Source organism: Xyrauchen texanus, chromosome 39 (genome assembly GCF_025860055.1).
Source record: "Xyrauchen texanus isolate HMW12.3.18 chromosome 39, RBS_HiC_50CHRs, whole genome shotgun sequence".
NCBI lineage: Eukaryota > Metazoa > Chordata > Actinopteri > Cypriniformes > Catostomidae > Xyrauchen > Xyrauchen texanus.
Window position 1 is genome coordinate 3063035 of NC_068314.1, and position 27653 is coordinate 3090687.

At 37.6% G+C, this 27653-nt stretch overlaps 1 protein-coding gene across 2 annotated transcripts in view; it reads right to left on the minus strand.

The window, feature by feature from the left end:
* LOC127632516 (filamin-B-like) overlaps positions 1-27653 on the minus strand; it is a 98592-nt gene that overhangs the window by 13864 nt on the left and 57075 nt on the right. The window contains exons 11-37 of one of the 2 annotated variants that reach the window (XM_052111132.1): positions 27450-27643; positions 27044-27157; positions 25976-26119; positions 23578-23701; positions 23322-23482; positions 23147-23237; positions 22442-22611; positions 22197-22314; positions 21845-22107; positions 21150-21747; positions 20854-21027; positions 20486-20648; positions 20096-20256; positions 18191-18358; positions 17905-18028; positions 17650-17803; positions 14857-15046; positions 13840-14087; positions 11831-11911; positions 10700-10802; positions 9104-9244; positions 5520-5648; positions 5264-5437; positions 3910-4068; positions 3632-3835; positions 1779-1931; positions 884-1006 (exon numbers count right to left, since the gene is read on the minus strand). In XM_052111132.1, the coding sequence (XP_051967092.1) occupies positions 884-1006; positions 1779-1931; positions 3632-3835; positions 3910-4068; positions 5264-5437; positions 5520-5648; positions 9104-9244; positions 10700-10802; positions 11831-11911; positions 13840-14087; positions 14857-15046; positions 17650-17803; positions 17905-18028; positions 18191-18358; positions 20096-20256; positions 20486-20648; positions 20854-21027; positions 21150-21747; positions 21845-22107; positions 22197-22314; positions 22442-22611; positions 23147-23237; positions 23322-23482; positions 23578-23701; positions 25976-26119; positions 27044-27157; positions 27450-27643 (4626 nt within the window). The remainder of the gene's footprint in view (positions 1-883; positions 1007-1778; positions 1932-3631; positions 3836-3909; positions 4069-5263; positions 5438-5519; positions 5649-9103; positions 9245-10699; positions 10803-11830; positions 11912-13839; positions 14088-14856; positions 15047-17649; positions 17804-17904; positions 18029-18190; positions 18359-20095; positions 20257-20485; positions 20649-20853; positions 21028-21149; positions 21748-21844; positions 22108-22196; positions 22315-22441; positions 22612-23146; positions 23238-23321; positions 23483-23577; positions 23702-25975; positions 26120-27043; positions 27158-27449; positions 27644-27653) is intronic. The other variant, XM_052111133.1, reaches the window with a different exon arrangement.

Consider the following 27653-nt stretch of genomic DNA (forward strand, 5'->3'; position numbering starts at 1 on the left):
TCGGAGTTGGAGTAAATGGGAACACAAAATAATAATATTTGCTGTGGTCGTCCATTCACACCTACAGAATTTTAACCTGCTATAGTTTACTTCTGCGGTCCAAACCCAGAAATGCATAAAGGGTCCATTTGGGGAATTCACCTGTGTGTTTAATAAAGAGTTCTTCTCAGAACGGTTCTTATCTGCCAGCGAGTCTGACACTATCTGGATCATTTAACATTCAGGGGAAAACAGGAATTTCAGTCATGTGTTCAGAAGTAATTACTGTCTCATTAAATGATCTCATACTGATTTTATCATTCCCGGCTGATATGATCTCATTTAATTCTGAACGCAAACACAAGGTCATATTTCTCTCGGTTTCTACTCTGAACTTCTCCAGAGAGCATCAAACAAGAGCTCTCTTACAGTCTCAGTTGTACATGCAAGAGCATGTCCTTTAAAACTGTTCTAATGTTGGGGGGTCTGGGTATCTCAACGACTATCACTCCTAGAGTCGTGCGTTTGAATCCAGGGTGTGCTGAGTGACTCCAGTCAGGTCTCCTAAGCAACCAAATTGGCCCGGTTGCTAGGGACACATGGGGTAACCTCCTCGTGGTGGTGATTAGTGGTTCTCTCAATGGGGCGTGTGGTGAGTTGTGTGTGGATCGTGGAGAGTAGCATGAGCCTCCACATGCTGTGAGTCTCCGCGGTGTCATGCACAACGAGTCACGTGATCAGATGCACCAATTGACGGTCTCAGAAGCGGAGACAACGGAGACATGTCCTCCGCCACCTGCATTGATGTGAGTAAAGGCACCGCCACGAGGAATTGGGCATTCCAAATTGGGAGAAAAGGGAATTTAAAAAACAAAACACAGTTCTTTTGTTAAGGCTTTCATACCTGGTATTTTCAGGTTCAGATCACAAACACTTCCAACACTGGCGACAGAAGCTGCTTTCTGACGACGCGTGATGCTCTCACGGATACGACCTTCTCCGGTCACTTTCACACTGAATGGACTCCCTGTGAATACAAACACAGACGAAAGAGTGAGATCTCTTCCTTGACTCCTACACAAATTTGGATTAAAAATGCTCAATTATGGTAACTGGATGGTACTTGCTGAATTAAACAAGCCTGTTCTTATAATAATTGTGTGGCCGTGGCAACATATTTGCAAAATGATATTACGTGGTTCCTTACACATCGCGGCACTTCCGAGGGGAAATGTCCACTGTGTGGAGCTAAAAGGGAATTTACATCGTCTTCATTTCCTGAATGCCATGTTATGAAGAAATGTAAGAGTGGAGTGGAGGCATAGTGAGCTTAAGCACTAAACTATAAGCAGAAGGTTGCTGGTTCGATTCCCACAGTCACCACCATTGTGTCCTTGAACAAGGCACTTAACTCCAGGTTGCTCCGGGGGGGGGGATTGTCCCTGTAATAAGTGCACTGTAAATCGCTTTGGATAAAAAGGGTCCATCTGTGTTTTTGTGTTTTATCACAAAATGAAAAATAAATCACTCCCATTTTTCAAATCACATTAGGTCCATAATTATTTTACTACTTTAATCAATAAAATGCTTGGGCTGGTGTACAAAATCATTTGTAAAAATGAAATATTATGGCCTGAGATGTGTTTTCTTCATTTAAATGTTGATAATTGACAGAAAGTTTAATGTTCAAGAGGTGAAAGGCCTTAACGGATCCTGGGATCGAGCACCCTTGTTTCAACTTTGGAACACATTATGGAACATAAAGAAGGTTTTGTGCTATGAACAGGAAACTACAGTACCTGGGACATGCTCCTCTGCAAATCTAATGGACACAATGTAGGTTCCCGGTTCAGTAGGACAATATGAGACGCCACAGGTGCTGTCCTGCATGTCTTCGGTCTGTATGTCCACTTTACTGGGACCCTCGATGGACAACGCCAAGCCGCCGTAACCTACGAACAAAGTTATGTGATTCAGAATTACCGTTGATTAAATGCTAACTAGACAGCAGACAGTTTACACTCATAAGCAAAAATTGACGGCAAAAATTTATTTTTTGTACCATTTTCACAAACTATTTCAAAAATGATTTATTTTACTCTTTGTGTAGATGATCATAGTTTTAAACATGTACTACTTTGTATTTTTATAGTGGCTTTTCATAGTTTAACATCAAAAGTCTGGGTCAAGGCTAAAACAATACAAATAAATAAAATTCTAAATAAAAGGCATTTAAGAAAGTACCAGAAATAAATGATGAAGGTCTGGTAAAAAAGATTTCAATGAGACCGTTGTATACAAAGAAGAAAAAATCAACATCTGGGACATAAGTGCCGAAGTTAAAGAAACACCCCTTAAATAAACAAATCAAAATAAATAATTTGTAGTTTTTGGTATTTTTCTCCCCTTTTCTCCCCAATTTGGAAAGCCCAATTCCCAATGCACTCCATGTCCTCATGGTGGTGTAGTGACTCAATCCGGGTGGCAAAGGACGAATCTCAGTTGCCTCCGCGTCAGACCGTCAGTGCATCTTATCACATGACATGTGGAGGCTTCAAGCTATTCTCCACGGCATCCACGCACAACTCACCATGTGCCCCACCGAGAGCGAGAACCACATTATAGTGACCACGAGGAGGTTACCCCATGTGACTCTACCCTCCCTAGCAACCGGGCCAATTTGGTTGCTTAGGAGACCTGGCTGGAGTCACTCAACACGCCCTGTATTCAAACTCACGCCTCCAGGTGTGATAGTCAGCATCAATATTCACTGAGCTACACAGGCGCCCAATAAATTAGTTTTTTTTTAAATAAATTCATATGCAAGCACAATTTATGCGTTGACAATTAATTTTAAGAATTGAATCATTTTTGTTTGGATCAAAAGGTTTTTAAGATCATGAGAACCACAGTTCAGTCAAGCGTGTTCAAACGTTTGATGGGTACAGGATTTGTTTTTGAGGAATTACACCCCTTACATGGAGTTACACGGCTTACCATGAAAAGTTTAAAAAAAAAGTTGGAAAAACCGTGACTCATATTATGCACGTTTTATGAGAGTATTTGAAGTTCCTCAGGTAACTGTGAGAACATTTGCGTGTTTGGGGAACACTTTGGTACCAATTAAGTCTATTTTCATTCTCATTTCCACCCTCGAGCCACTTTTCACAACTCGTTTGGATTTAGTCCGAGCCAATTAAGTCGATTCGAGAGCTTGAAAAAACATCATTAAGGGCCAGTCGTTTGGCAGTAAGGGTTCATTTAGCACTTACGCAGTTCAAAACGATGCAACATGGGCTGCAAAAAAGGAACGTGGAGTGTGAGAATTTATCTTCTCCATCTATTGTGAATATCTTCATCAAGAAGGAATAGAAGCTAGAAGAGCCACCCATGTTCTGCGTTTACATGAGAAAGCTCTTCCAAACATGACCAGACAGCTTGCCTCATTGTTGAGGAATGCCGGAGTGTTACATGATCTCACGTTTGAAACTTTTTATTTCTGGGAAACTTTTCAAATCACCTACTTTTGGGAAATCAATTAAGTTATGTTGAAGCATGCATGAAGAACAAGGCCTAGTTGGGTTGTCCTCTCAGGTTCTTACGAAGACCGAGGCTAAAACAAAATAGAAAATATAAGGAATGCTACTCTCACCAGCTTCCCTAGTGTCCACCACAAAGTCAGACATCTCAAACGTGCGTCCCTCCACCAGCCCTTGCCCAAAGACCTTCACCCTGCTGGCGTCTCCAATCTCAGACTGGACCACCATGATGGTGATGGGACTGTTTGCAACATGCCGACTGTTCTTTTTGATGCTCACCAGGTGCTCTCCAACCTCTCTTGGGATGAAGGAGATGCCTGAAGAGATGAAAACCATGTGTGATCAATGGAGTTGACTGAATGTGATTAGAGCTCGTAGAATCCCAACATACCGATGTGATTGTTGGGTTGTCTCTTGAGCAGACAGGGTTCATCGTGGCCTGAGGGGGCTTTGATACTCGCGGTGAGAAGACTGAGATCCGTCTCGTTGATGTCCAGAGAGAAATCAGCCGCTGAGCCGAGCTTTACCTGCGACTTCTTCTTGTTATCTTCTGCAAAGACCAAAAACAATCCAACAGATGTTCATTATTCCTACTCAAGTGCATATGTAAAGCGATTTCTTCAACTATAGGCATTTATGTCACATGGGTTGATTTTTATAAAGATTTAAACATTTTACCTTTGTCATTTATTTTTGCTACTTTTTAAAATTTATAGATTGTGTCATTTTATTACATTAGTTTTTTCTCAAGGGTTTTAGCCTGGTCTTAAAACATGAAGATTTATTCTATTACTACAACACATTTCATTCTTTGATGAGATTATCAAAGAAACCATTCCTATGGAGAGAATTACTTGTATAAACTTTTCCATGAGAGTAGTTGTTTACAAAGGAAAAACAAGGTAAATATCACTTGGGAACGTAATGCTTTTAATTGTACGTCATTTCAATGAAGCTGTAATTCTGTCAAATATTGCACTTTTTTTTTTTATTATTTGTCTGTATTTAGGGTATATAACACGATAGCTAAAAAGACAAAGATGGCTATTTTATTAAAAAAAAATGTTTTATGTAACTTCCATCACAGACCCCCCCAAAAAAAAATTATGTATACAACAATAATTTTTTTTATTTTATTTTGTAAAGAAATTGATATGCAGGCACAAATTAAATTTCAAGCATTTATGCAAAAACATAATATCAAAAGGTTAAGATAAAATTCAGTCAAACATGTCCAAATGTGAAATCTGCCTCAGTAGGACAAAGGAAATGGCCATTTTATTCTAAAAATTAAAAAATATGTCATTTGAAAATGAATAATATTAAAAATGTCATTTCCACCACAGAACAAACCAAATAAATAATAAAATATAAGTTCATATTTACAAGTATTTAAGCATAAACATTTATATCAGAAGGTTTTTAAAATCAGAAGAAATAAAACTCTAAATTAAGAAATATTGAAAATATAAATATGTGTGTATTTAAAGAACAAAACATGTTTCGAAATATCATTTCCACAGAATAATGAAATGCAGAATTTGAGAGTTGGTGGGAGATGTCTGTCTTTTAAACAAATGTTCAGGTGGATGTTAAAAGAGAGATCAATTCTCCTGTGATGATGTTCTGTATAGCCAGTGTTGACTGTCGATGAAGCAAGTAGGATTTAGGATTACCTCGAGCAATCAATAGTATTATTTGACTGTGGCAACGGGACTTATCACCACAGTGTGTCCAAATCTCACCTGTGATTCTGGCCGTGAATGGACTTCCTGCGATGTGTTTGTCATTGTATCGGACGAGTATGTTGTAGTCTCCCGGCAGTGTGGGCAGGTATGTAACCGTGCAAGTGCCATCTTTGTTGTCGACACAACTGATCTCGGCTTTAGACGGACCTTCAATGGCCAAGTCAAGCCCACCTAAGATCACAGAAACACAACATGTTTATTCAACAACAAGCAGTTGGCCTTCATTTCACTTTGCACACTCGCGTGTACAGACCTTCAGACGCATCTTCAGTGTAGATGGTGAACATGGCAGTTTTATTGGCGATGCCGTACACCAGGCCCGGTCCATACGCGGTCACGTTGGGGCTATTGGCATTGTTGACGTAGAATTGCAGAGGACTCTCTGATAGAAAAACAAACGACATATTGAAAATAGATACAATAAAACATGCGTACCAGAGAGAGGACAAATTATAATGAGGGAGAAGCAGGTGTTGAACAAGTTATTTGTCCAGAGCTGCATTAAAGTTCTTTTGAACACAAAGGCAAACATACGAACAACATTCTGTAAACGCTGTTAACTTCAAAACAAAATAAAGAACAAGGATGATATTTATCCACCCCCAAATATTACACAATACATAACATGTATAATAAACATTTTATAATCACTGAATTGTGTGCATTATAACATATGTATCATACAGTAATGAAACCCTGTCTGAAAACAATGCTTTTATCTAATTTTTATCTAAAATCAGCATATAAATATATATTTTATTTCAATTCAGTACTACCCTAATTTACACTTCCAATTGTGTTTGAAAAATTTACCATTTAAAATATATATTTTTTTTATATTTTCTGTAATGACAATATGAAAATGAAGCCACTGCTCAATAAAATACATAGAAATAAAAACTAAATGTGAGCCTTTTTTTCATTAGATTTTGTAAATCACCAAAAATATATATATATATATTTTTAAATATTACAAATATAAAACAAAATGTTCCACAGAATATTTATTTCAACTGAAATGTATTTCAAGAAAACATGAAAATAATGACAGAACAATATAATTAAATTAAATAATTATTAACCAATTATTAAATATTTAAATATATCATTAAATACATAATTAACTCGTTAAAACTATAAAATCATTAAATGAAGAATTAAGCGTGTGCGTACTGTACATGAAAAATCAACCCAGATATAATTATAATATCAAAATGAATAAACTAGTGCTTAAATAAAATACAAGGGACATTTGTTGATTTATTTCGTGATTTAATGAATACATTTCAAAACTGTATAGTTTTTAAACAATTTTATTATGCATTTAATGATTTAAATATTAATGTAAATGAATGGAGTAATTCAATAATAGGCTTCATTCTCTTCTTGTAAAATATGTTTCTTTCTTGCATTTGATTTTGGAGTGAAAAATGAAACATTTTTGACAGTTTTTGTGAAAAACAAATTATGCAAAACATCCGGTAGCAGCCTCGTTTATACAAGCTCATTGTTAATGCTAATTTTAACAGGATATCCTCATGAGCCAGTGGGCACTCCTCGACCACATAACATACATGGACAAATTAAGCCATCGGATGAGGTTTGACTATCATACTCATGTCTTATTTACTGAGGTTTATAATGGCACTGGACCAGCGACTAGAAAACAAGAAACTCCAGCCATAAAACAAGCACCTACATGAGGATCTGATCCCAACACAACAGCCCGAAACACAGATTCCACAGAGCTGATGTCAACAGAGAGATCTCTTTCAGCACCGTAAATAAATCAGCCCAAGTGACTGTGTGTGTGTGTGTGTGTGTGTGTGTGTGTCCGTCCTCAGTCAACTTCAAACAATTCAAAGGTGAAGCTTCCATTTACAATGTTCAAAAACAAACAATCCTGACAGGGAATTTATCAATAAGACGACTCCCTCTTAATCAGGAGAGAGTTGATGTTCCAGTGGCTTTAAAGAGACAGTTCACCCATTTACTCACCCTCATGCCATCCCAGATGTGTGTGACTTTCTTCTGCTGAACACAAATGAAGATTTTTTAGAAGAAATGAAGTGAATTGTGAGCAAAAGCAAAAATCAAATACATTTGCATAAGTGTAATCCATAAGACTGCAGTCAGTGGTTTAATCCATGTCTTCAGAAGAGAAATGAAAGGTGCGAGTGAGAAACGGATCAATATTTAAGTCCAAATTCTCCTCCCAGCCCAGTGAATCTCCACTTTGAATCTCCACTTTAAATTTCACTATCAAATTCTTCTTGTTTACAGTGATTCATATTCTTCATGCATATCGACCCCTACTGGGTAGTGAGGAGAATTTCTAGCAAAAAGTACTTAAATATTAATCTGTAAAACTATCACATCACTTCTGAAGACATGGATTAAACCACTGGAGTCTTATGGATTACTTTTAGGCTGCCTTTATGTGCTTTTTAGAGCATCAAATATTTGGCACCCATTTACTTGCATTGTATGGACCAACAGAGCTGAAATATTCTTCCAGAAATCTTCATTTGTGTTCTACGGAAGAAAGTCACACACATCTGGGATGGCATGAGGGTGAGTAAATGATGAGAAAATTTACATTTTTGGGTGAACTGTCCCTTTAAAGCAACAGTTCTCCAAAGATAAAAAAAAATATAGTCATCATTTACTCACTCTTAGGAGACCTGACTGGAGTCACTCAGCACACCCTGGATTCGACTGTTTTGGTGAACAGTCTCTTTAACCGCTATAAAAATCTTTATTTAGAGGTTTTCATCTGGTTTTGCTTCTGGACCCATATTTTACATTGGACATCAAGTGGCGTCCCACCATGGTAAAACAAAACATCAATAAACAAACCTGCATTTACAGAAGTCTGTCCTGGGTCCTATTTTCTTTTAGCTTGCATTGTTTTGTTCAAGATAAAGAATAAATGCATGTATTATTTTTGTTATTGGTGTCACAACAAAAGATACAGGATGTTTTCTTTCCCCCCTTTTAAAAGTTGATGAGCATATTTATTTATATGAGCTCATTATATTTCCCATCCAGTTTATTTCCTAATTTCAAATATCATTTAAACAAAACATACATTAGACAGGAGGGAAACTTTCTTCATAATTTGTCCACAAGTCTTGGAGGTCCAGACTTTAAAGCCTTTATGAATTGGTGCTTATATTTACAGTGCAATGGCATATTAGCACAGGTAACAACAGGATGGCTCGTAATAAATGTAGCTAGCCTTTCAAATAATAATAATAATAATAAGTGTGTTTATGAAAAATAGTATAGATTCTACCTAATAGATCATTTAATATGAAACACTTTGGTTAAAATATCACAGTTAGCCATAGCCAGTACTACTGTAAAATCGCGAAACAGTTTTGGGTGTATTATAATAATAATAATAATAATAATAATAATAATAATAAACAAACTTTATTTTGACACATAGCAGTGTCCCTCTGTTCCACCTCACTGCCGTTTATAATGTCGGGCTGCCTGTTTGAGAGGTTTTATTCCTCCACAGCGATTTGATTCACACAAGGATTCAAATGGCCGTTGATGTGTTTGTGAGCGCCAGAGATACGGTAGAGCAGTACAGATCACTGACGTGAGCTTTTCCGTACACTCGTGGGAAAACAAGAATAAATCGAAATGAGGCACCTTCTGTGCGTATATAACACTGAACAAGGGATTATAATGAAATTGGACTCTGCAGTCCTAAACTTCACGTGAGCAGCCACCGAAAAGGTTTCAATGGGAGGACCTTGACATTGTTCTTTCCCTGCGGTCAACCCACAGTTGAGATCATGTGTTGTGTAAAGGGATTTAGACCTGGGATGTGTGTTCCGTTAAATTTGATGTGCATCTCGTGAAGTCCTGCTTCCGTTGGGGAAAATTTCACCGTCACGGTTCCGTCTTTGTTGTCGACGATCTCGGGCTGGGCGGTCTTACCTGATGGCATGTGAACTTCACCTGAACAAAATCAATATTGTGGGTCATTATTTCGGGTTTTAATCAAGTATCAGTCAAGTATTTGATAACGTTAGAAAATGCATTAGGTACCATAAACTAAAATGATCAACAATTTTCAGCATTTATTCATCTAGGTTGAGGTTAATATGAAAAACACATTTGGTCATTGTGAGTTAATGCTTGTTCATTACACACTTTACACACAAGAATCACTGAAGATTTACAGGTTATCAGTTTAATGATGGGTTTATGGGTGAATCCCAAGAAGCCTGTAAAGAACATGTCTGGGTCATTTTCATGTTAAAATTAATAAAAAAATACAAGTTTATAGATTTGCAGCACTGGCATAACAAAATCCAAAAATAGTACCGTTTTATTTTCGAGACAAGCTTCATTTTCTTTGTGCAATATATCATTAGTTTTTTTGTCTGACTTTGAGGTGAAATGTGGCCTGTAATATATAATAATATAATAAATATTATAATTATTATATTTAGTATAAGCCTACTAAAGCTTACCTTTTTACATTATTATTATAATATAGAATATGTTTTTAGGATCATATATATATATATATATGTATGTATATATATATATATATATATATATATATATACATATATATACATATATATATATATATATATATATACATACATACATACATACATATATATATATATATATATACATACATACATATATATACATATACATATATATATATATATATATATACATATATATATATATATATATACACATACACACACACATACATACATATTTTTATTTATTTATTTGTTTAATTTTATTTTTTCAAAGATTTTATATTTTAATAAATATAATTCCCTCTGGACAATTTTTTTTCTTTCATTATTATTAAAATCAGCAGTTTTTTTTTATGCATTTCAAAATGTTTTTTTTTTTTTTTTTTAAATAAGTACATTTAAATCACAATTTAAGTAAAAATGTTTACAGAATTAATGAAATATTTAAATACAGTACTACCTTTAAATAAATAAAAAAGGAAATACATTTGCAGCACTAACATAAGGCAATAAACAAATATAATGTTTCATTTTCAAGCTAAGCTTCATTATCTTTATGCCAAATATATTTTCTTTTTTTATGGGGGGTGGGTGATTTTCAGGTGAAACTTGGTCTGTAATTTATAATGTTATATATCAGATTATTATAATATATTATATTTTATAATAAATTCTTTCAGGATTGTGACATACATTGTTTAATAAAGTAATGAAAATCATCCTCTCTGGACACAAATGTTATTAAATATCAAAATTAGCCTTGATTTTGTAGTTCCTTTTGATTTAAAAAATAAATAAAAATAATGCAAAACTGTCAATTTCAATTAAATGTTATTTAAATTCAGTCTACCCTTAAATAAATACATTTATCACCCATTTGTCTGTCCCTCTTGAAATCTCTCACCTGTGATTTCACCTTTGCTCAATGTAAAGGGAATCACCATATCGAAAGGTCTGTATCCCGTTCCATTCACACTGTTTACAGGAACATACGCACCATCCGTAACCTGCAGGGCAGCAAGTAGAAATTGTAATAACAGAGACAGGATGGTACAAAATGTGTCCATAAAAGCTGCCTGTCAAATATTCAGTTTTTCTGTGTGATCCTGAAAGCAACAAACTGAAGAGGAGAAAAGACATTATGAGCCCAGTGATTCAGCCACAGCGCAAAACAAAAGTGCATTAGACCGGAGAACAGACAGGACGGGAAGGAGACCGTGATCGCCAACAGCACACCTGACAAAGCAAAGGTACGTGTTCTCTTATTTGACATTCTGGAAAATAGAAGGATGTAGAAAAACACGGCAAACCACGAGAAGACCGCTGAAAAAAATAGAAATGATAAAGACCGAACTAAACATGTTGAGACTTCTCATTGAAGCGTTTTGCAGACAGATGCAATTTATGACACGCTGTCAACTGTAATCTGATTACAATACTTTAAATTGTATTGCATTACACTACTTTGAGTATTAAAAGTAATTTGATTACAGTAACAAATTACTTTTTAATCAGATTACAACCGACACAATCTCAGAGCAACAGAGCAAAACCTCCTGCATAGAGTATTTCTCTATTCTATAAATACATTTTCTATAAAATGTAAACATTACATAATTACAGCAGAACAAAATAGTTATGCATTAAAGTCAAAATTATGGCCTACTTAAAACTAGTGTGTGGACTACAAACAAAACTATATATCACTAAAAACACTGCTTCTGTCACCAATAAAACACACTAGTGAGAAAACCAGAGTGTGTCCGAGTCTTTCAAAGAGAGAGATGAGCTGTGAATAACCTATCCAACTTCTCCTGCAAAGAACAATGCTTGATTGGTCAAAAGGAGGCAGCAATGGAAATCCTTACGCCATTAGACAAGAGAGAAAAGAGTGACCAACACAAAAAGACGATGACGGGGTGAAGCATGTGTGTGGTCAGGATGCTGTAGGTCAGTGCAATAGCTGAAAATGAGTGGCCGTGGAGTGACTGGGTGTCCGCTGTGAGAAAGGGGGGCAAGACATGTGTGTTTGTACCCAGGGCTGGAAGCCGACGCCTGGTGCGGTCTTTGTCTGTTGCACTGGCATCTGCTGCACCAGGGGAACTTCATCTGTTGCCTGAGAAAATGACATGAATGAAAATGACGTTTCAGTGTGATTATCAATGGGTTTTGGCTTCAGTGGGGCTGGGAAAAAATACATCGTTTGAACAATCCCAATATAGATCCTTAAAAACTGGAGTGTTCATTTTATCAATCGGGAAACAACCAATGGCTGAACGATAACATACACTTTAAAATCTTGTGAAGGAATTATCTTTTTTCAATGTTTGAATGTTTACTTTTAATACTTCTTAATTTGCATCTTTGATATTATTGTTATTTGTTCTATTAATTAGAATTAGTTTCTTTGTACTTTATTACTGACTGTTTACTTGTTTCAAGTTATCAAGTAATTATGCAATTATTGTACAGACAGCTTGTGAATTGAACCAGCCCAAGGCTTCAGGGTCCAATGTTTGCATTGAGTGATGGACATGCATATCATCCAGGCCGATTAATCGGCCGATATTTGGCCATTACAAGAATGTAATGCATTTTAATTATCTGAATATTTTTTATTATATATTTTTATAATCTTTTTATATTGAATTATTGTAATATGAGGGGCTTTCTCTGCAATTTTTTTTATTTGTGATTAATTAATCGGGGAACCATGTAATGAATTCGATTAAAAATTAATCGATTGACAGCCCTAAAAAATATATATATACACATCTCATTTTTAAATATCTCTAGATAACGACGTCGGCCGTCCCGTGCTCTAGATAACGACGTCAGCCGTCCCGCGCTCTAGATAACGACGTCAGCCGTCCCGCGCTCTAGATAACGACGTCAGCCGTCCCGCGCTCTAGATTAACGACGTCGTCCATAAAAAAAACCCTGCAAAGGTTAACCCAAACCCAGTATCAAAATAGTTCAGTGTACAAAAAATATATATTTTTTTAAATTTTACAATTTTCAAAGATGATGTTTTTTCATGCAACTTTCCTAAATTTGGCAGAATTTGCAGTAAAATGCCACAGAGTTTGATTGGACAAACAGCCTTTGACATCAAAAAAGATATGGGAAGCATTTTCTCCTTGCTTATAGTTGATAAACCTACTTATTTTTCTTATCTTGAGCCAGGTGGACATTTTTAGATTTAACAGTCTAAACAATCGTTGCTAGTCAGACTATACAATGTTATCGCAGTGCGATCTTGGGTAAAAGCCTGTGCGACAATATCAGACTGTACGATACAAATCTTAGCCAAGACTTTGGTCCCAATCATCCCAATAAACAGAGCTGACTGGGTGTTTTATCTGATCAGGCTGTCCTAGGAGAAGAGACATAAATGTATTTGTAAAGACAATTTATCGGTCGATAAAGAGTGCCGATTTTGCCCCACAAATTTGTCTGAGATGGCAAAATCATGGCCAAGTTCTTGACCCGGCTGAACTATGCATGATTGTATTGCAGGTTTTATTTCATAATTTGAGCTATTATTCATGTAGCTAGCTATAAACATGGAAAAATGGGAAAACTGACTGTAGGAAAAGACAGTTGAGGAAAATTCCCAATAGAGTGCCCCTTGTGGAAATGTTGAGAATGCACACTCTACTTGCGCTGCATTATGACTTGGATTCGGAAACATTTCGGAATGCAACAGCCTGCAAAATTGTACTTGCGTAGCTACGAGTGTTGTAGTGTTAGCTTTGGGCCTAAATCAAAACCATATGCACAACGTTACATGATATGCTAACATTAACAAAATGTTTTCAGAAACACAAAGCAGTCCTCTTAATGCAAAGAAATGAATGCTTAATCCAGCCAGACACCCTAAGAGCTTGTAAAATGAACTCCAGATGAAGATCTGATGACACAAAGCATTGGACCTTTAAATCGAGCCCTGTATCTATTGCAGCTCTTTAAAAACAAATGTTTTGAAAAAAGCATTTCCTCTTCGCAAAACAACAGATGATGTTATCAGCGTCTGCTCCTCACCATGACTGTGAAGGGACTCCTGGGAATGTTTTCTCCTCCGAACCGCACATAAATAACGTATGTGCCAGGTTTAGGCGCTGTGTAGAAGATGTCAAATGTCCCATCCTCGTTCTCAATGACATCAGCTTCCACCTCAGTGCCGTCGGGAGTGACCACGACACAGGAGACTTTGCCTTTGCCTGCACCTTTAGTATTCACAACGAATCCAACCTCCTCTCCGATGCCAATGCTCGGCCCAATGCCAGGACCTGCAGAATATGAATCAGATGTTTGTCTATTAGGAATTTGATTGTTGGAATCTTTCCACCCTAAAGCATAATTTCCCCTTCAATTTTAGATTATTATGCTGTAAAAGTTGTACTTTTAAAAGCTTTTAAAAGTCAGTTATGTTTGTGGTGGCACATAATAAGTATATTAAAAAAAGCAAACTATGTGAACCCTTTTGGTTTTTATTTAGACCGAACTTTTAAAGAGTTCATATCTTATCCCATGCTAATTTAAAAAGCCTTTAAAGTCAAAGTGACTTCCGTAATGTGACGCATTTGAGTGAAACAATATTCAAATATGCAAGACTGAACTTGATGTTATCCATTGGGAATTCATTGCAATTGAAAGTTTATGATCCATACCAGGATAAACAGCCAATATTACTCTCATGTTGACTTAAGTAACTTTCTACAGTAGGTACCAGACCAATATGACCCTTACCGTTGTGTGTACTGTTGCGGTAAAACTTAAACTTCAAGTTGCGCTGAGACTCGTTCTCAAAATCACCACTAGGTGGCGCAAAGGAGTGTGAGAGTTATTATTGTTAATATCTTTGGTAATATTACTATTTTTTTTTACATTTTGATTTGTTAATCAAGGTAGCATTAATGTTTTAATTTAACATTAGCATAGTTTAATTGCAAAAAAAACACAATTCAGCTCCCACCTATTGAAATGGTCATGGCACCAATCAGCATTTTAGAGCAGCAAGTGCACATTTACCGCGGCAGTAAAAACATCTGTACATACCAGTGACTGTACATTTGCTGGCATCGCCCGTGGAGGTCGCTCGCACCCGATACGGAGAAGTCGGAATCTCATCGCCACCGTATTTGATGACAATAGTGTAACGGCCCACCTTATCAGGCACATAAGACACTTTGTAGGTTCCATCCCGATTTTCCTGAATGTTAGCTTTCTTGGGTTTACCATCCTGGTCCTGAAAAATATGAAAAATCATGTAGCATGAGCCTGAAAATGTGACAGGATGAGTTGAGGACGACGCAGAGCCAAATTCTCATCTCTTATGTTATCGAGGGGTAAACGGCTGCTTTTGTTGAAATTGCAAAAATGATTTGTGATCGTCTTGAAAGCATCAGTTAGAGGGTTGAAAATTATAAACAACCAGTAATGTGACTGCATTGCATTCGTATCACATTATTTTCAGCAAACAAATTTATAACTACAGTTAAGTTTAGCTTATAACAGAGAGATAACTTATAGCTTTTTTTGTAGAAAAGTGCTTGAATTGAAATTGCCTATTACGGAGCCCCTTGGAGGTAAGGGAGGGAATTTACTTTCTGAAATACTTTTATATTCTATAACAAAAAGGTTTGCGTCCCCTCATGACTATTTTGGGTTCCCCTGAAAAAGCGTTAATGAAAATTAACAATGGTTTTAATTTTTGTAACAACAGTTCAACTAAGATATTTGCAGTAAAATCATAGTAACCATAAATTGACCATGATTTTACTCAAGTAGCTTTTCATCTAGAATATTTAAAACAAAACCAAAATCACAAAATAAATAAATAATAACTTCATTTGGTTTAATACAGGAAAACCAAAACTATGGTAATAAAAATATTCTGCAAAAAAATAAAAAAATATTAAATTTTCCTGTAGTAGCATCATGGTAAATTTGTTGTACATTTTTGCTTTTACATGGTTCCTAGCAAAAAATATTACTGGTTACTGCAGTTATAATATAGTGAAACCATGGTTACATTTCCTTAAGAGCATTAAAACATTTTTTTTAAATAAATAGAAATAGTTGGAATTTGTCTACTGAGGCGGAACACTGTGTCCTCCCAGACACGGGCGGAACGTTGTTATGGACTATGCGCGACACGGAGGGTTAAGCTGTTGCACACGGTCTCCAGGACACCAGCGGAGTCCGAGTTGGGTTGGCAAAGCTCATTTTTAGGGTGGCAGCTGACACCCCATGCCCCCATTCTGCTTGATTGAACAAGCATTAAAAATGATAATTGTTCCCAGTTATTTCACATTTAAACGTGATTTGGACAAGTGTCTAGAGTATTTAATTCAGAAATGTATTTAAATGTTGCCTCAAGCATATGGGTTTGGCTGAACCCCAAATTATGCATCAATAAGTCCCCTTTCTGTTGGTCAGAGTGGATTATGAGGGGGGTTGCTACACTCGGCGGCCTGTATGAGCATGGATTATTGAAATCTTTTGAGAATTTGAGTCATTTTGGGATTCCCAAATCTCGGTTCTATAGGTATTTACAGCTACACCACATGCTCTGTACTGTTTTTGGGAGTAACCCACACCCCCTAAGGGGGCAGATGCTTTTGGAGGGGTGATTGCTGCTTTTGGGAAAGGTCATGAAGCATCAGTGTATTACTCCCTGTTAATTCAGAGTCTGAGGGATGGAGCTTCAACTTCTCTGAAGAGATTATGGGAGAAAGATTTGGACTTGGTATTGGACTAGGATTCTAAAAAACATCAAGTCAACATCTAGAGATGCAAGGGTGCGTCTGATGCAATCATTGATTATATTGGACCCCCTCTAGATTGTATAGGCTGGGTTTAAAAAACACACCCACCTGTTGGCGACGCCAGTTGGAGGATGGAGATTTAATACATGCCTTCTGGTCTTGTTTGAGGATTCAGGAGTTTTGGTTGAGAGTCCAGAATTTTGTTTGTAAGGTCTTGGGCACTCAGGTTCTGTTCTGTCCCAGACCTTGTGTGTTGGGTGATGGGACGGTAACTGATTTGGCCAATGGGTATTTAAAGAGGTGGGACCTCTGTGCACCATTCATAAAGAGGAAGCGCTTGTTGAAATTAACAAGCGCTTCCTCTTTTTATGAATGGTGCACAGAAGCATCATTTGAAGAGATGTTGTAGATGGCTTGGCATACACCGGCTGCATATATAACAGAAAATGGGGCAGGTTTTTGGCCTGTTTGGAGGGTGCTCAGTGACGGACTGTGGAGAGAGACATTTTATTTGGTTTGGGTATATTATTTGTTCTTTTGTGTTTTTTTTTGTCTGTATATATACACACGTACGTGTGGTTACTTTAATTTAGTGTCAGAACACTGGATGTGTGTAGTGGGGGTGTTTAGGGAAAGGATATACAATTATATAAATTGATTCAGTGTGTGTGTACGTATGTTAGGTTTGTGTAATCCCGTTTTTTTTTTTCTTCCCCAAATTAAAATGTAAAATTTTTTATAATAATAAATAAAACAAATGCTTATTGTTGGCCTTGATGTAGGTTTTTGTAAAAAAAGCAACTTTGGATCTTGTCTTGTGCTAAACTTGGATCACTAGAGCAGAAATTACTCAAACACTTCCCTGTTGGATAAAAAAAAACATGTGTCCAAGACGAGTAATACATTTTGCATTCCAAGCCCAGAATTTATAATTTATAGTCCATTGCCTGATCGAAACCATACTCTGATTCAATTCCACTTTAATACAACCTCAAAAAACACATTACAACTATAGAAAACATTAAACCGTTAATCCTTGTCTTCAAACCATGAGGAAAAGACAATGTTCAACAGTACTCACGGTAATCTGCACTGACAATTGGCCCTCGCCAGCATCCTTGGCATCGATGGTGAACTCCACTGGAAAACTGGCGGGGATGCCCGTGGTCAGCCCGGGGCCGCTGGCACGCACTTTACTGGCATCGTGAGTGGGCAGAACACGGAATTTGAATGGACTGAAAAATATATTTTAAGAACTGGTGAGGACGACTCCATAACAGTAGCAGTCACACAGAGTGAAATATAAAGCAAGTAAATCTCAGGATTTCCGGAATACCTGCGTGGAATTTCCTCATCTGCGTACTTGACTGCAACAGAATAAGGGCCCTCAACAGATGGGGTGTAGGCAACAGTGTGCGCGCCATCCCCAATGTCTGTGATGTGGACAGGCTCGGCCACCCCTGCAAACAACGACACATTTGTAGTTATACACGGCATTCAAAGGGAAACCTACTACCCATATTACAAGTATGAAGTACGTATACTGCACACAGTACGCAAATAAATAGACAAAATGTCTTAACTCCAAGCTTCATACAAGTAAATGTTTATAGGGTTTGCACCTTTGGGACCCGTCACGGCCACAGAAAGAGGAGCGACTCCAGCTTTACTGCAGTCAACTGTGAAGTTTTGGGGAATTTTTGCCCGAACTGAAGAACCAACACCTGGTCCAGAGATCTTCACCTTACTGGAGTCCACAACATCCTTCACTGGGACCTTAAATGGGCTCCCTGCAGAGGAAACAAAATATAAGGGCATTTCTTCATCTTCAGGCAAATTCATTACAACAGATTTAAATGTTCTTTTCTCATAAAAAAATGTTGGGAAACTTTTTACCAGGCCTTTATATTTGGTCCTTTTAAAAAAAAATTACAAATAAAAAAAAATCCCTTCAAAATGTACAGATTTGACTGTTTTAGCCTTGTCCCGGGACTTTTAATATTAAACTATGAAAATACAAATTATTACATGTTTAAAACTATGATCATCTGAACAAGAGTGAAATGAACAAACCATTTTAATATTTATTGTGTGAAAATTTTTTCCATCAATTTTTCAAAAATTACGTTGAGGCGTCATTTCCATCACACCAAACCATTTTGCCCCAAATAAAATTTTCAAAAGTTAGTGTACTTGTTAACCAAGTGGACAAAAGTGTCAGTGAAGAGCACGCTTGAGACGAAATATGACAAAACAAAGAAAATATCACTTTGTTGCCATCATTTCCAATCAAGCTCTAATTTTACCAAATTAAATGAGAAAATATGATTTCATTGTGTGTATTTAGGACACATAAAATTAGCCTTAGTAAGACAAAGGAGTTGGACATTTTATTTCGTAAACATTTCAAATGTAATTTCCAGCACATAATTCTACTGAAGTCATTTTCCGGGTTCAATACAAGTTAAGCTCAATCGACAGCATTTGTGGCATCTTTTGTCTCATCCCTCCTTTTTTTAAAAAAAAGCAAAAATCACAGTTCCGTTGACTCAATGGAGGCCAATTTTATAATACTCACCATTTTAAAAGTATAGACAAAAGACACAATATGCATGTAAACATGATTTTACTGTGATAAAGTTATAGACAATTTTACAACTTCTTTCCATGATGATGTAATGTCAACAAACCCTAAAATGACTGTAAACCTTATGATTTAAACAACTTTACAGCTCAAATAATGCATGAGAATTAACAGAAGAATTAATAAAATGCCTTTAAACCCTCCAAAGATTGTCCACATTCACTTCCATTGTAAGCGCCTCACTGTAACCTCCATTTTTGAATTTTTTAAAGGAGTTCAAATTATTTTTTGTGGTAATCAGCATTATGCCACAAATGCTGTCGATTGAGCTTAACTTGTATTGAACCCGAAATATTCCTTTAAATGTGCTGGAAATGCCACTGTGGTGGGAATTTTTCATACTTTCAAAAGAAAAAAAAAGTCTGTGATGCATGTACAGACACTGTTAGACATCGACAACAGACATTTGAAATAAACTAGTATTTGCTTTCTAGAAGTCCACAGTACTACAACACTAACCAGCAGTTTTTGAAAGCATACACCAACACATGAAACAAGATTCTGAAACATTTGCCTGCTTGGACCACGAATAGGTTGTCAGACACAGATCAACTTTCTGACAGTTGTCCCTGTTGTCTTCTAAAATATTGCTCTTCAGTATGAAGTTCTGTGCAGCTGGAAACAGCTTCTTATGTGGGAGAATCAAACTATGTGGTCTTGGCTTGGTGAAATGTTTTCATTGAAATACGAGGCCATAATGTCTACCATGGAGAACGCGGTAGCCTGTTTATCCTAAGATGCATGATGAATCTAATTTCCCACATGTAATACTAACGAAAACAAATGTGTTGAATAATTCAAGCGGTTTTAAAAGAGAAAACTAGCAGACAAAACACCACTTTTCGGTTCCAAAAGTGGCACAACAAACAAAGCCAATTCCTACCTGGGATGTGTTCTCCTCCATACGTGATGTTAACGTCATATAGACCGGGCACATACGGGGTATACTCCACGTTACAGCTGCCATCCTTGTTGTCTTTACAGGACATTTTGGACTCTGATGGACCTTCGACAGTGATACCCAAACCACCAATGCCAGCTCCTCTGTCCAGACCAAAAGCGTTTAGTTAGACAAGTTATACATTTTTAGTTTTTTAAAACATAGCTGCTGTTAAAAATTCTGAAAAAGATCTATGGAAATATAATGCTTTTTGTAGCAAGTAATTTTGGTGAGATTTTAATAATTATCTCAGATAAAGAATGTCCAATAAATTGCATTGGGTAAGGGGAGATGATGGGGATTGTTATGTTGATATTCTTTATGAAATGACACCTGGTGACGATTGAAAACTTGTTGGGTTTGTCAGTCATGGCTTCTTCTAGACCAGGACCTTTGGCTTGAACTCTGGAGGGGTCACAACCCTCACCCACCCCAACCTGGAATGGACTCTTTGGAACTGGAGTCTCATCGTAAAGAATCTCCACACCGTGGACTCCTAAATATAGCAGAGAGAAAAGAAATTCATGCTTATCTTCCAAGAAAATGAATATACTTAATACCCAACAGTTCTTTTTAAATGATCACAAGTAAGAACAATAGCGGCAGCGATGATCGCCTTAGAAAACACCACTAAACATTTCTGTTTGCAATGATTGAAAAAAGATCAAAGCAGAATTTTAAGCAGTCATTGCATTCTATACCATTCTCAAATGGAGTGTAGTCCACGTTGTAAGTGCCATCGCCATTGTCATTGACAACGCAATCTGTAGCTGCACCTGACGGATTCTTCACAAACGCTTTAATATGTTTTCCACCAACTTTGGTCAAAGCTCGCGCGTCAACTGTGAAGTTAGTGGTGGCCTCCCTGGAAACTCCTGCAGACCAGAGAATAGTGGACTTAAAGGGATAGCTCACGCAAAAATGAAAACTCTTGAGTTAATAACGACAGAATGTCACATTCATGTTGACTAAGAAGTATATCGAAACCTGGCAGTACCTTCTCCCGCCACTCCTGGTCCGAACACTTTCACTTTTCTGGTGTCAACAGCTGGATCCACGTTTACTTTGGCAGGGAAGTTGGGGACAGCCTTTCCTCCATACTTTAGTAGCAGTGTGTACATGCCCATAGTCAACGGGACATAGGTGACAGTGTAGGTACCATCCTTGTTGTCTATAACTTCGGTTCTTGCTTTAGCTCCAGAATCAGACTCCGCTTCCAGTGTCAACTGTCCTGGCCCAGCTATGGCACAGTCAACGTTCACCACGCTTATCTCACCTACTTTGCCTCTCCTTAATCCTGAGCCAGATGCAACCACCTTGGTGGGATCAAACGGATACTGTATGTCAGCATGGAAGGGGGATCCAGGAATGTGGACATTCTCGAAGAGAATGTTGACCAGGTACTCTCCAGGCTCAGTGGGCAGGTACGACACTGAACAGGTGCCATCGCCATTGTCAGAACACTCAATTTTAGCTTCAGTGGGACCCTCAACGGTAAGGCCTAGACCACCGGTGCCAGCACCTTTAGTGTCGATGGTGAATTCAGCAGGGCTCGCTACTAGGCCACCCTTCAATCCTGGGCCAAAGGCTTTGACCTGAAGAGAGAAAGGCAGCACTTGTTACAACAACTTTATCTTTACTATAGGAAGTCAAACAAGACTGTTCCACACTTGCGGAGCAATTGAAACCCACCTTTCTTGGATCAGGGGGCAACATGGCTTCAACAGGGAATGGGCTTCCAGGCACCGGGTTGCCATCATAGACAACCTCCACAGTGTAAACACCTTCTTCTTTGGGGATGTACTTCACAAGGCTGGCTCCTTTACCTGGTTGAGGTTCCACAACGCATGGCACAGTCTTTCCTGATGGACTGCTGATCTTGACTTCTAGTTTACCCTGGCCACCTGCTCCTTTTGTACCAATAGCAAACATCTGGTCTTCACCTACTTGCACTCCTACAGCACAGTTAAATGGGACTTTATTAAGTTATTGCAACCCTTTAGAAAGCTTTAGAGTACGTTTCTTCAATTGCTAGAGAACTTACGACTTTCCAAGCTGTCCACTTGGATCTTGCTGAGGTCCAGTGGAGCCGCAACACCCACAGCGAAGGGGCTTTTAGAAATGAGGTCACCACCGAAGGTCACCGTTATCACCAACTCACCCTACAATGGTACAGCCAACCAGAACCATGAGACCAGAAGATAAATGCTGAAAGATTTCCAATCTGCCCATTTAAACTCCTTAAAGGCACTTTCAATTGGGAGCCACTTTATACTTGCAGAACCATACCTGCTGGACTGGTGTGTACTTGACGGTGTGGGAATAGTTGTAGTTGTCAATGATATCAAAGTCTTGTACAGGTTGTCCTTTATTAGGCCCGGAAAACTGCACATCTAAAGGAGCTTTGCCAGCTCCTTTGGTGTAAACGGTGAAGTGAGTTGGCTTTCCGCTCTCCACACCTGAAGGTACAACAATATTAAATGTAAAAATTAAAAATAACCCTGCTAATAACAACACCTTAATCCAGCCTAATATGGTTTGCTGGTCTTATAGCTGGTTTAAGCTGGTCTCTCACCCCGACCAACTGACAAGTGCCCCAAACCACTATAAAACACGCAAACAGACCAGCCTGCCCAGGCTGGAAGACCAGAAAACCAGCTTAGGCAGGCTTAAGACAGATTTGGGGTTTAATAGAATTAGCTTATAGTCTTCTCTGATGAAAAACAACCCATCTTAAAACCAGCCTAAGCTAGATTGCTGGTCTCAGCTGGTTTTCCAGCCTGTTCAGCTGACAACTGCCCAAAGCCCGCCTGAATGCAGCAAACAGACGCGCTTGGACAGGCCGGGAGACCACCGAAGACCAGCAAACCGTCTTAGGCTGGTCAAAGCCATTTTATTTTTTTCAGAAGGGGAGACCAAGCAGTCATTCAATTCAACCCTGAATCTAAAATCAAATCTTTTATCATTAAAACCAAGTAGGTCCTGACCACAAACCTGCTCGTGCGAGCCCTGGTCCCTCTGCTTTAACTTTGGAAGCGTCATGTGATGGATCCACTTTAACACGGAATGGACTCACTGGAATTTCCTGCAAGGATTCATTTCAAGTTAAACCCCATATTAAGGATTGAGAAATGATCTGACACTGTCTAAAATCCCTTTAGTCACTCACTTGATCAGTGAAAAGCACTTTAATGGTGAGCCGCCCAGCTCCGGGGGGAATATATTTGACTGTGATTGTGTCGTTGGCATTGGGAATGATGTCAAAATCAACATCCTCTTCCTTGTCACTGATGACATTAGCATCACACTTGATTCCAACACTGACATCACCTGAATGAGAACCAAAACAAAAACGTAAAAAGTTACACAAGCCATTGCAATCCACTGTTGGTCAACGCAGTAACTAAACGGGTTGCATGTTCTACCTTCTCCAGCCTCTGTGCAGTCCACGGTGAAGTGTGTGGGCTCATGAGCTTTCAGTCCAGATCTTTCCACTCCTGGACCAAACACTTTCACTTTGTGCGGGTGACTTCCCTTTCCAACGTTTACCTAGAGGAGGAAAGTCTCTTGAATATTAATTTTAAGTGTTACAAGGAAATGAAAAGACATTTCAAGCAACTTAAGACTTCATTGTACATTGAGGGACTTTACATTTCAAAATGTGTAACATCTGATGCATTTCCAAGGTGTGATAAGTGAAATAATTAGTAAATTAGTAATTGAAAAATGCTCCACATCATTTTGAAGACAACAGGGAACTTAAACACAAAACATACACAAACTCACACAAATCACACAATGACAAACATTTGAAACATAAGTCTTAGAATTTATTGAATGTGACATTTTAAAAATAGCATACTGTATTTATTCAGTCATGACATTGAAATGCATTTATGAAAGTCAAATTATTTTTGCTTCTTTTTCCACATGTAAACCACTAAACATATAATAGTTAATAGATTTAACGCTGCATTTTTCCAGAGTCATCTTTCAAGTAAAGGAGTAACATTGAGAAATGTAAAGTTTGAATGTTCAGCCAAGACTTTACATTTACATTTATGCATTTGGCAGACGCTTTTATCCAAAGCGACTTACAGTGCACTTATTTCAGGGACAATCCCCCCGGAGCAACCTTGAGTTAAGGGCCTTGCTCAAGGGCCCAACAGTGGCATCTTGGTGGTGCTGGGGCTTGAACCCCCGACCTTCTGGTCAGTAACCCCGAGCCTCAACCACTGAGCCACCACTGCCCTTTGCATTGTGAAACTGACTCTATGAACCACAGAAATCCATCTTTGTCATATGTTCATATGAACATGTGCTCCAACGTTTCGAATGAGATTTTTGTACATTTGACATCTATGCATGTACATCAAGTCAGATTTTTTTTAATAGTAAAAATATAAAGTGATACATTAATATTCAGTCATGATTGGCATTTTCAGCTTCATTCTGGACTTCTGGAAAAAAGCAACTACAGGCTGCCACCACCACAATACAACATCTTTTACAATCATGAGTCGTCAGGGCTTTTGTAAATTTGATAACATTTCATAGTGTAAAATGATCAAGTTCTTCTGACATCAAAAGTGACGATTTTCAACATGGCTTCTGTGCGGTTTCATGCCTTCAGATACAACCCATGATTGCTGTTAAAATAGGCTTCAACTATGTTTTTAAAGGTCAATGTCGATATCTAGACATGTCTAGGTGGCTAATGGCTGATGTATGCGTCATTGAAAAAATAAAGTTGTAAATGAAACAAACAAATGAGGAAATTAAAAAAATAGAGTTTATAACACACGTCAAGTCCGTAGAAATGTAATCTTTGAGTCCATGTTGGTTTCATACATTTTTGAAAAACTTTTATAGCATTTACTACAAAAAAGAAATAAAGAATCCAATGACTTAAAATGTCATGTGGTGTAACGATCACGTAAAAGGTATGAAATAATTTCCTTGCACCTTGAATACATGCAAGCATACACAAATTGTTCCAAGGTAAAATAATATTTAAAATGTTTTTATTACAAATCCAGAGGCTGTTTTAGGGTATTAGGGTTTGACGGAACAAAATGTGCCTTTTCATTAAAATGTCAAAATATCTTTTTATTTTTTTTTATAAACTTGACACATTAATGAGGGTCTAAAGAGGTTCTCTCTGATTTGGGGTTTTATGGTACATGATAACAGATTGGCTGACTTTGATATGGTGGAAAAAAAGTTAAGTTTTAATAAAATATTAGTAATTTAGATTTTTTTTAATTGTTTCACTGCTTTTTTTTAATTTATTTTTTAAGAAATAATGATAATAGATTATTCCAAACTAGATATGCCAATTCTTTATCTTTTTTTATTATCTTTGGATGGTTACACCACTTATAAGTAATTTTGATATTTTCTGAGGGTTAAAAGTTAAAAAAATAATCATTTTGCTAAGAAACATGCAATAATTAAAGAAAATCCAAGTAAATCAAATTAAAAAAAAAAAAAAAAAAAAAAAAAAAAAACAGTAAACAGCATAAATCATTTAGAAGTTGATCTGAATTGCAATAAGATTATCACCATTCGAACTACTTTTTTATGTATTACACATTGCCTTCATATTGAAACAAAAGCCTGACATTATTTCACAGAGGAGCAGCGGCGCTCCACGGTGGATGTGGTAATTATAATGATGGCTTTATGTTTGGGAGTGCTATCAGCTTTAGTTAGTGTGATTAGTTCCTTATTCACCTGTGACTTCACTGTATTAGTACAGACTGCAAGAGTTTCCTGTACATTTGTTTTATCAATTATGACCTCTGACTCTGTTGGTCTTACCCTGAAGGGGCTGTTCGGCACGCTGACCCCTCCCCAGGTCACAGCCAGTGTGTGCTTGACGGCAGATGTTGGAGTGTAAAAGCAGGAATAGACATTATCTCCTTTGTTCTTCATCTTCACGTCAATGGGGACGCCATCAGCATCCTGAGAAAACACACATGATGAATTTGAAAATAACCGCTCTGTTCCAAAACATAGCGAGCTGTATCACTGCCTTCATAGGCAGTTACCTTCTAATACTAATGAATGTCCTATCTAGACACCCCACAACATAGCCACAAGCAACAATAACTTTTTCTTATGAGGTTTTGTCCTAACCAGCAATGACCATCACAAACAACAGGACATTTTGTTGATTGCTTGACCTCTGCAGCGTCACTTGGGGTAACCCACCCACCATAAAATCTCATTGGTCCAAAACCCTGCTCCTCATAAGTGCATATTAAACATCAACTAGGAGTAAAGTTTGTAAACAAACTTTGAGGTTGGCTTGACAAAGCCTGGTCTGAAAGTTTAAAATAGTTTCATAAGTTTAAAGGGTCAGACAACAAAAAGACAGACAGACAGATAAAATAAATGTTAGACAAAGAGACAGACAGATTGTTTTCTTACGCATATAGCTAGGTGTTGCTAGCATGTTGTTAGCTATTGCTAGCATGTTTATGCATGCAGCTAGGCATAGCTAGCATGTTTAGCATGTAGCTAGGCATAGCTAGCATGTTTAGCATGTAGCTAGACATAGCTATCCTGTTTAAGCATGTAGATTAGCATAGCTAGCATGTTTTACCATGTAACCAGGCATTAACATAATTTAACATGTAGCTGGACATTTCTAGCATGTTTAAACATGTAACTAGGCATTTCTATCATGTTTTAGCATGAAGCTAGGCATTACAAGCATGTTTCACCATTAATATTGGCATTACTATCATTATGCTTGCCATGAAGCCAAGCCTTCCTAGTATATTTATAGTATGTTTTAGCATGTAGCTGGGCAAGTCTCAAGCCAACCGAATTATATTTTGATTGCCGTTATTGTCACATGTTGTGAAAGATGAACTTTGTTACCTGTGCAATGATTTTCAGAGGTCCGTTTCCAGCGTCTTTGGCCTCAATGGTGAACTCGGCAGGTTTGTTTATGATACAGCCGGTCTTCTCCAATCCTGGTCCATATGCCTTGACCTATAAACAAATCAAACTCCATTAACACCAGCTATTAAGAATTTAACAGACTACTTTTATGACACTTTTAGGTCCTTTTTAAGCTTTAAAGTCTCAGACGGGGATAGTCATTAAATCTCCTTGTGTGTTCTGCATGAGAAAGGAAGTCATATGGGTTTGAACACCAAGAAGGTAAGTAAACGATTTTTGGGAGAACTATTCCTTTAAGACCTATTAGAGTCGACACAAGAATGAAATTGAAGCCTTCTGCAAAGATAGTTCAATATCTGAGGGTCTTTTTCGCTGCACTTACCTGCTTGGGGTTGTTTGCTTTGTTGTCAGGGATGATGTAGGCCATGAAGGGACTGTCTTCAATGTCCTCATCATCACACATGACATGGATGGCGTATTCACCCGATTCTGTGGGCCAGTACTTCACGTTACACGAGCCATCGTTCTGATCCTCACACTCAATCCGGGCCTGAGATGGACCCTCGATTGCAAAGCCTACAGAAAA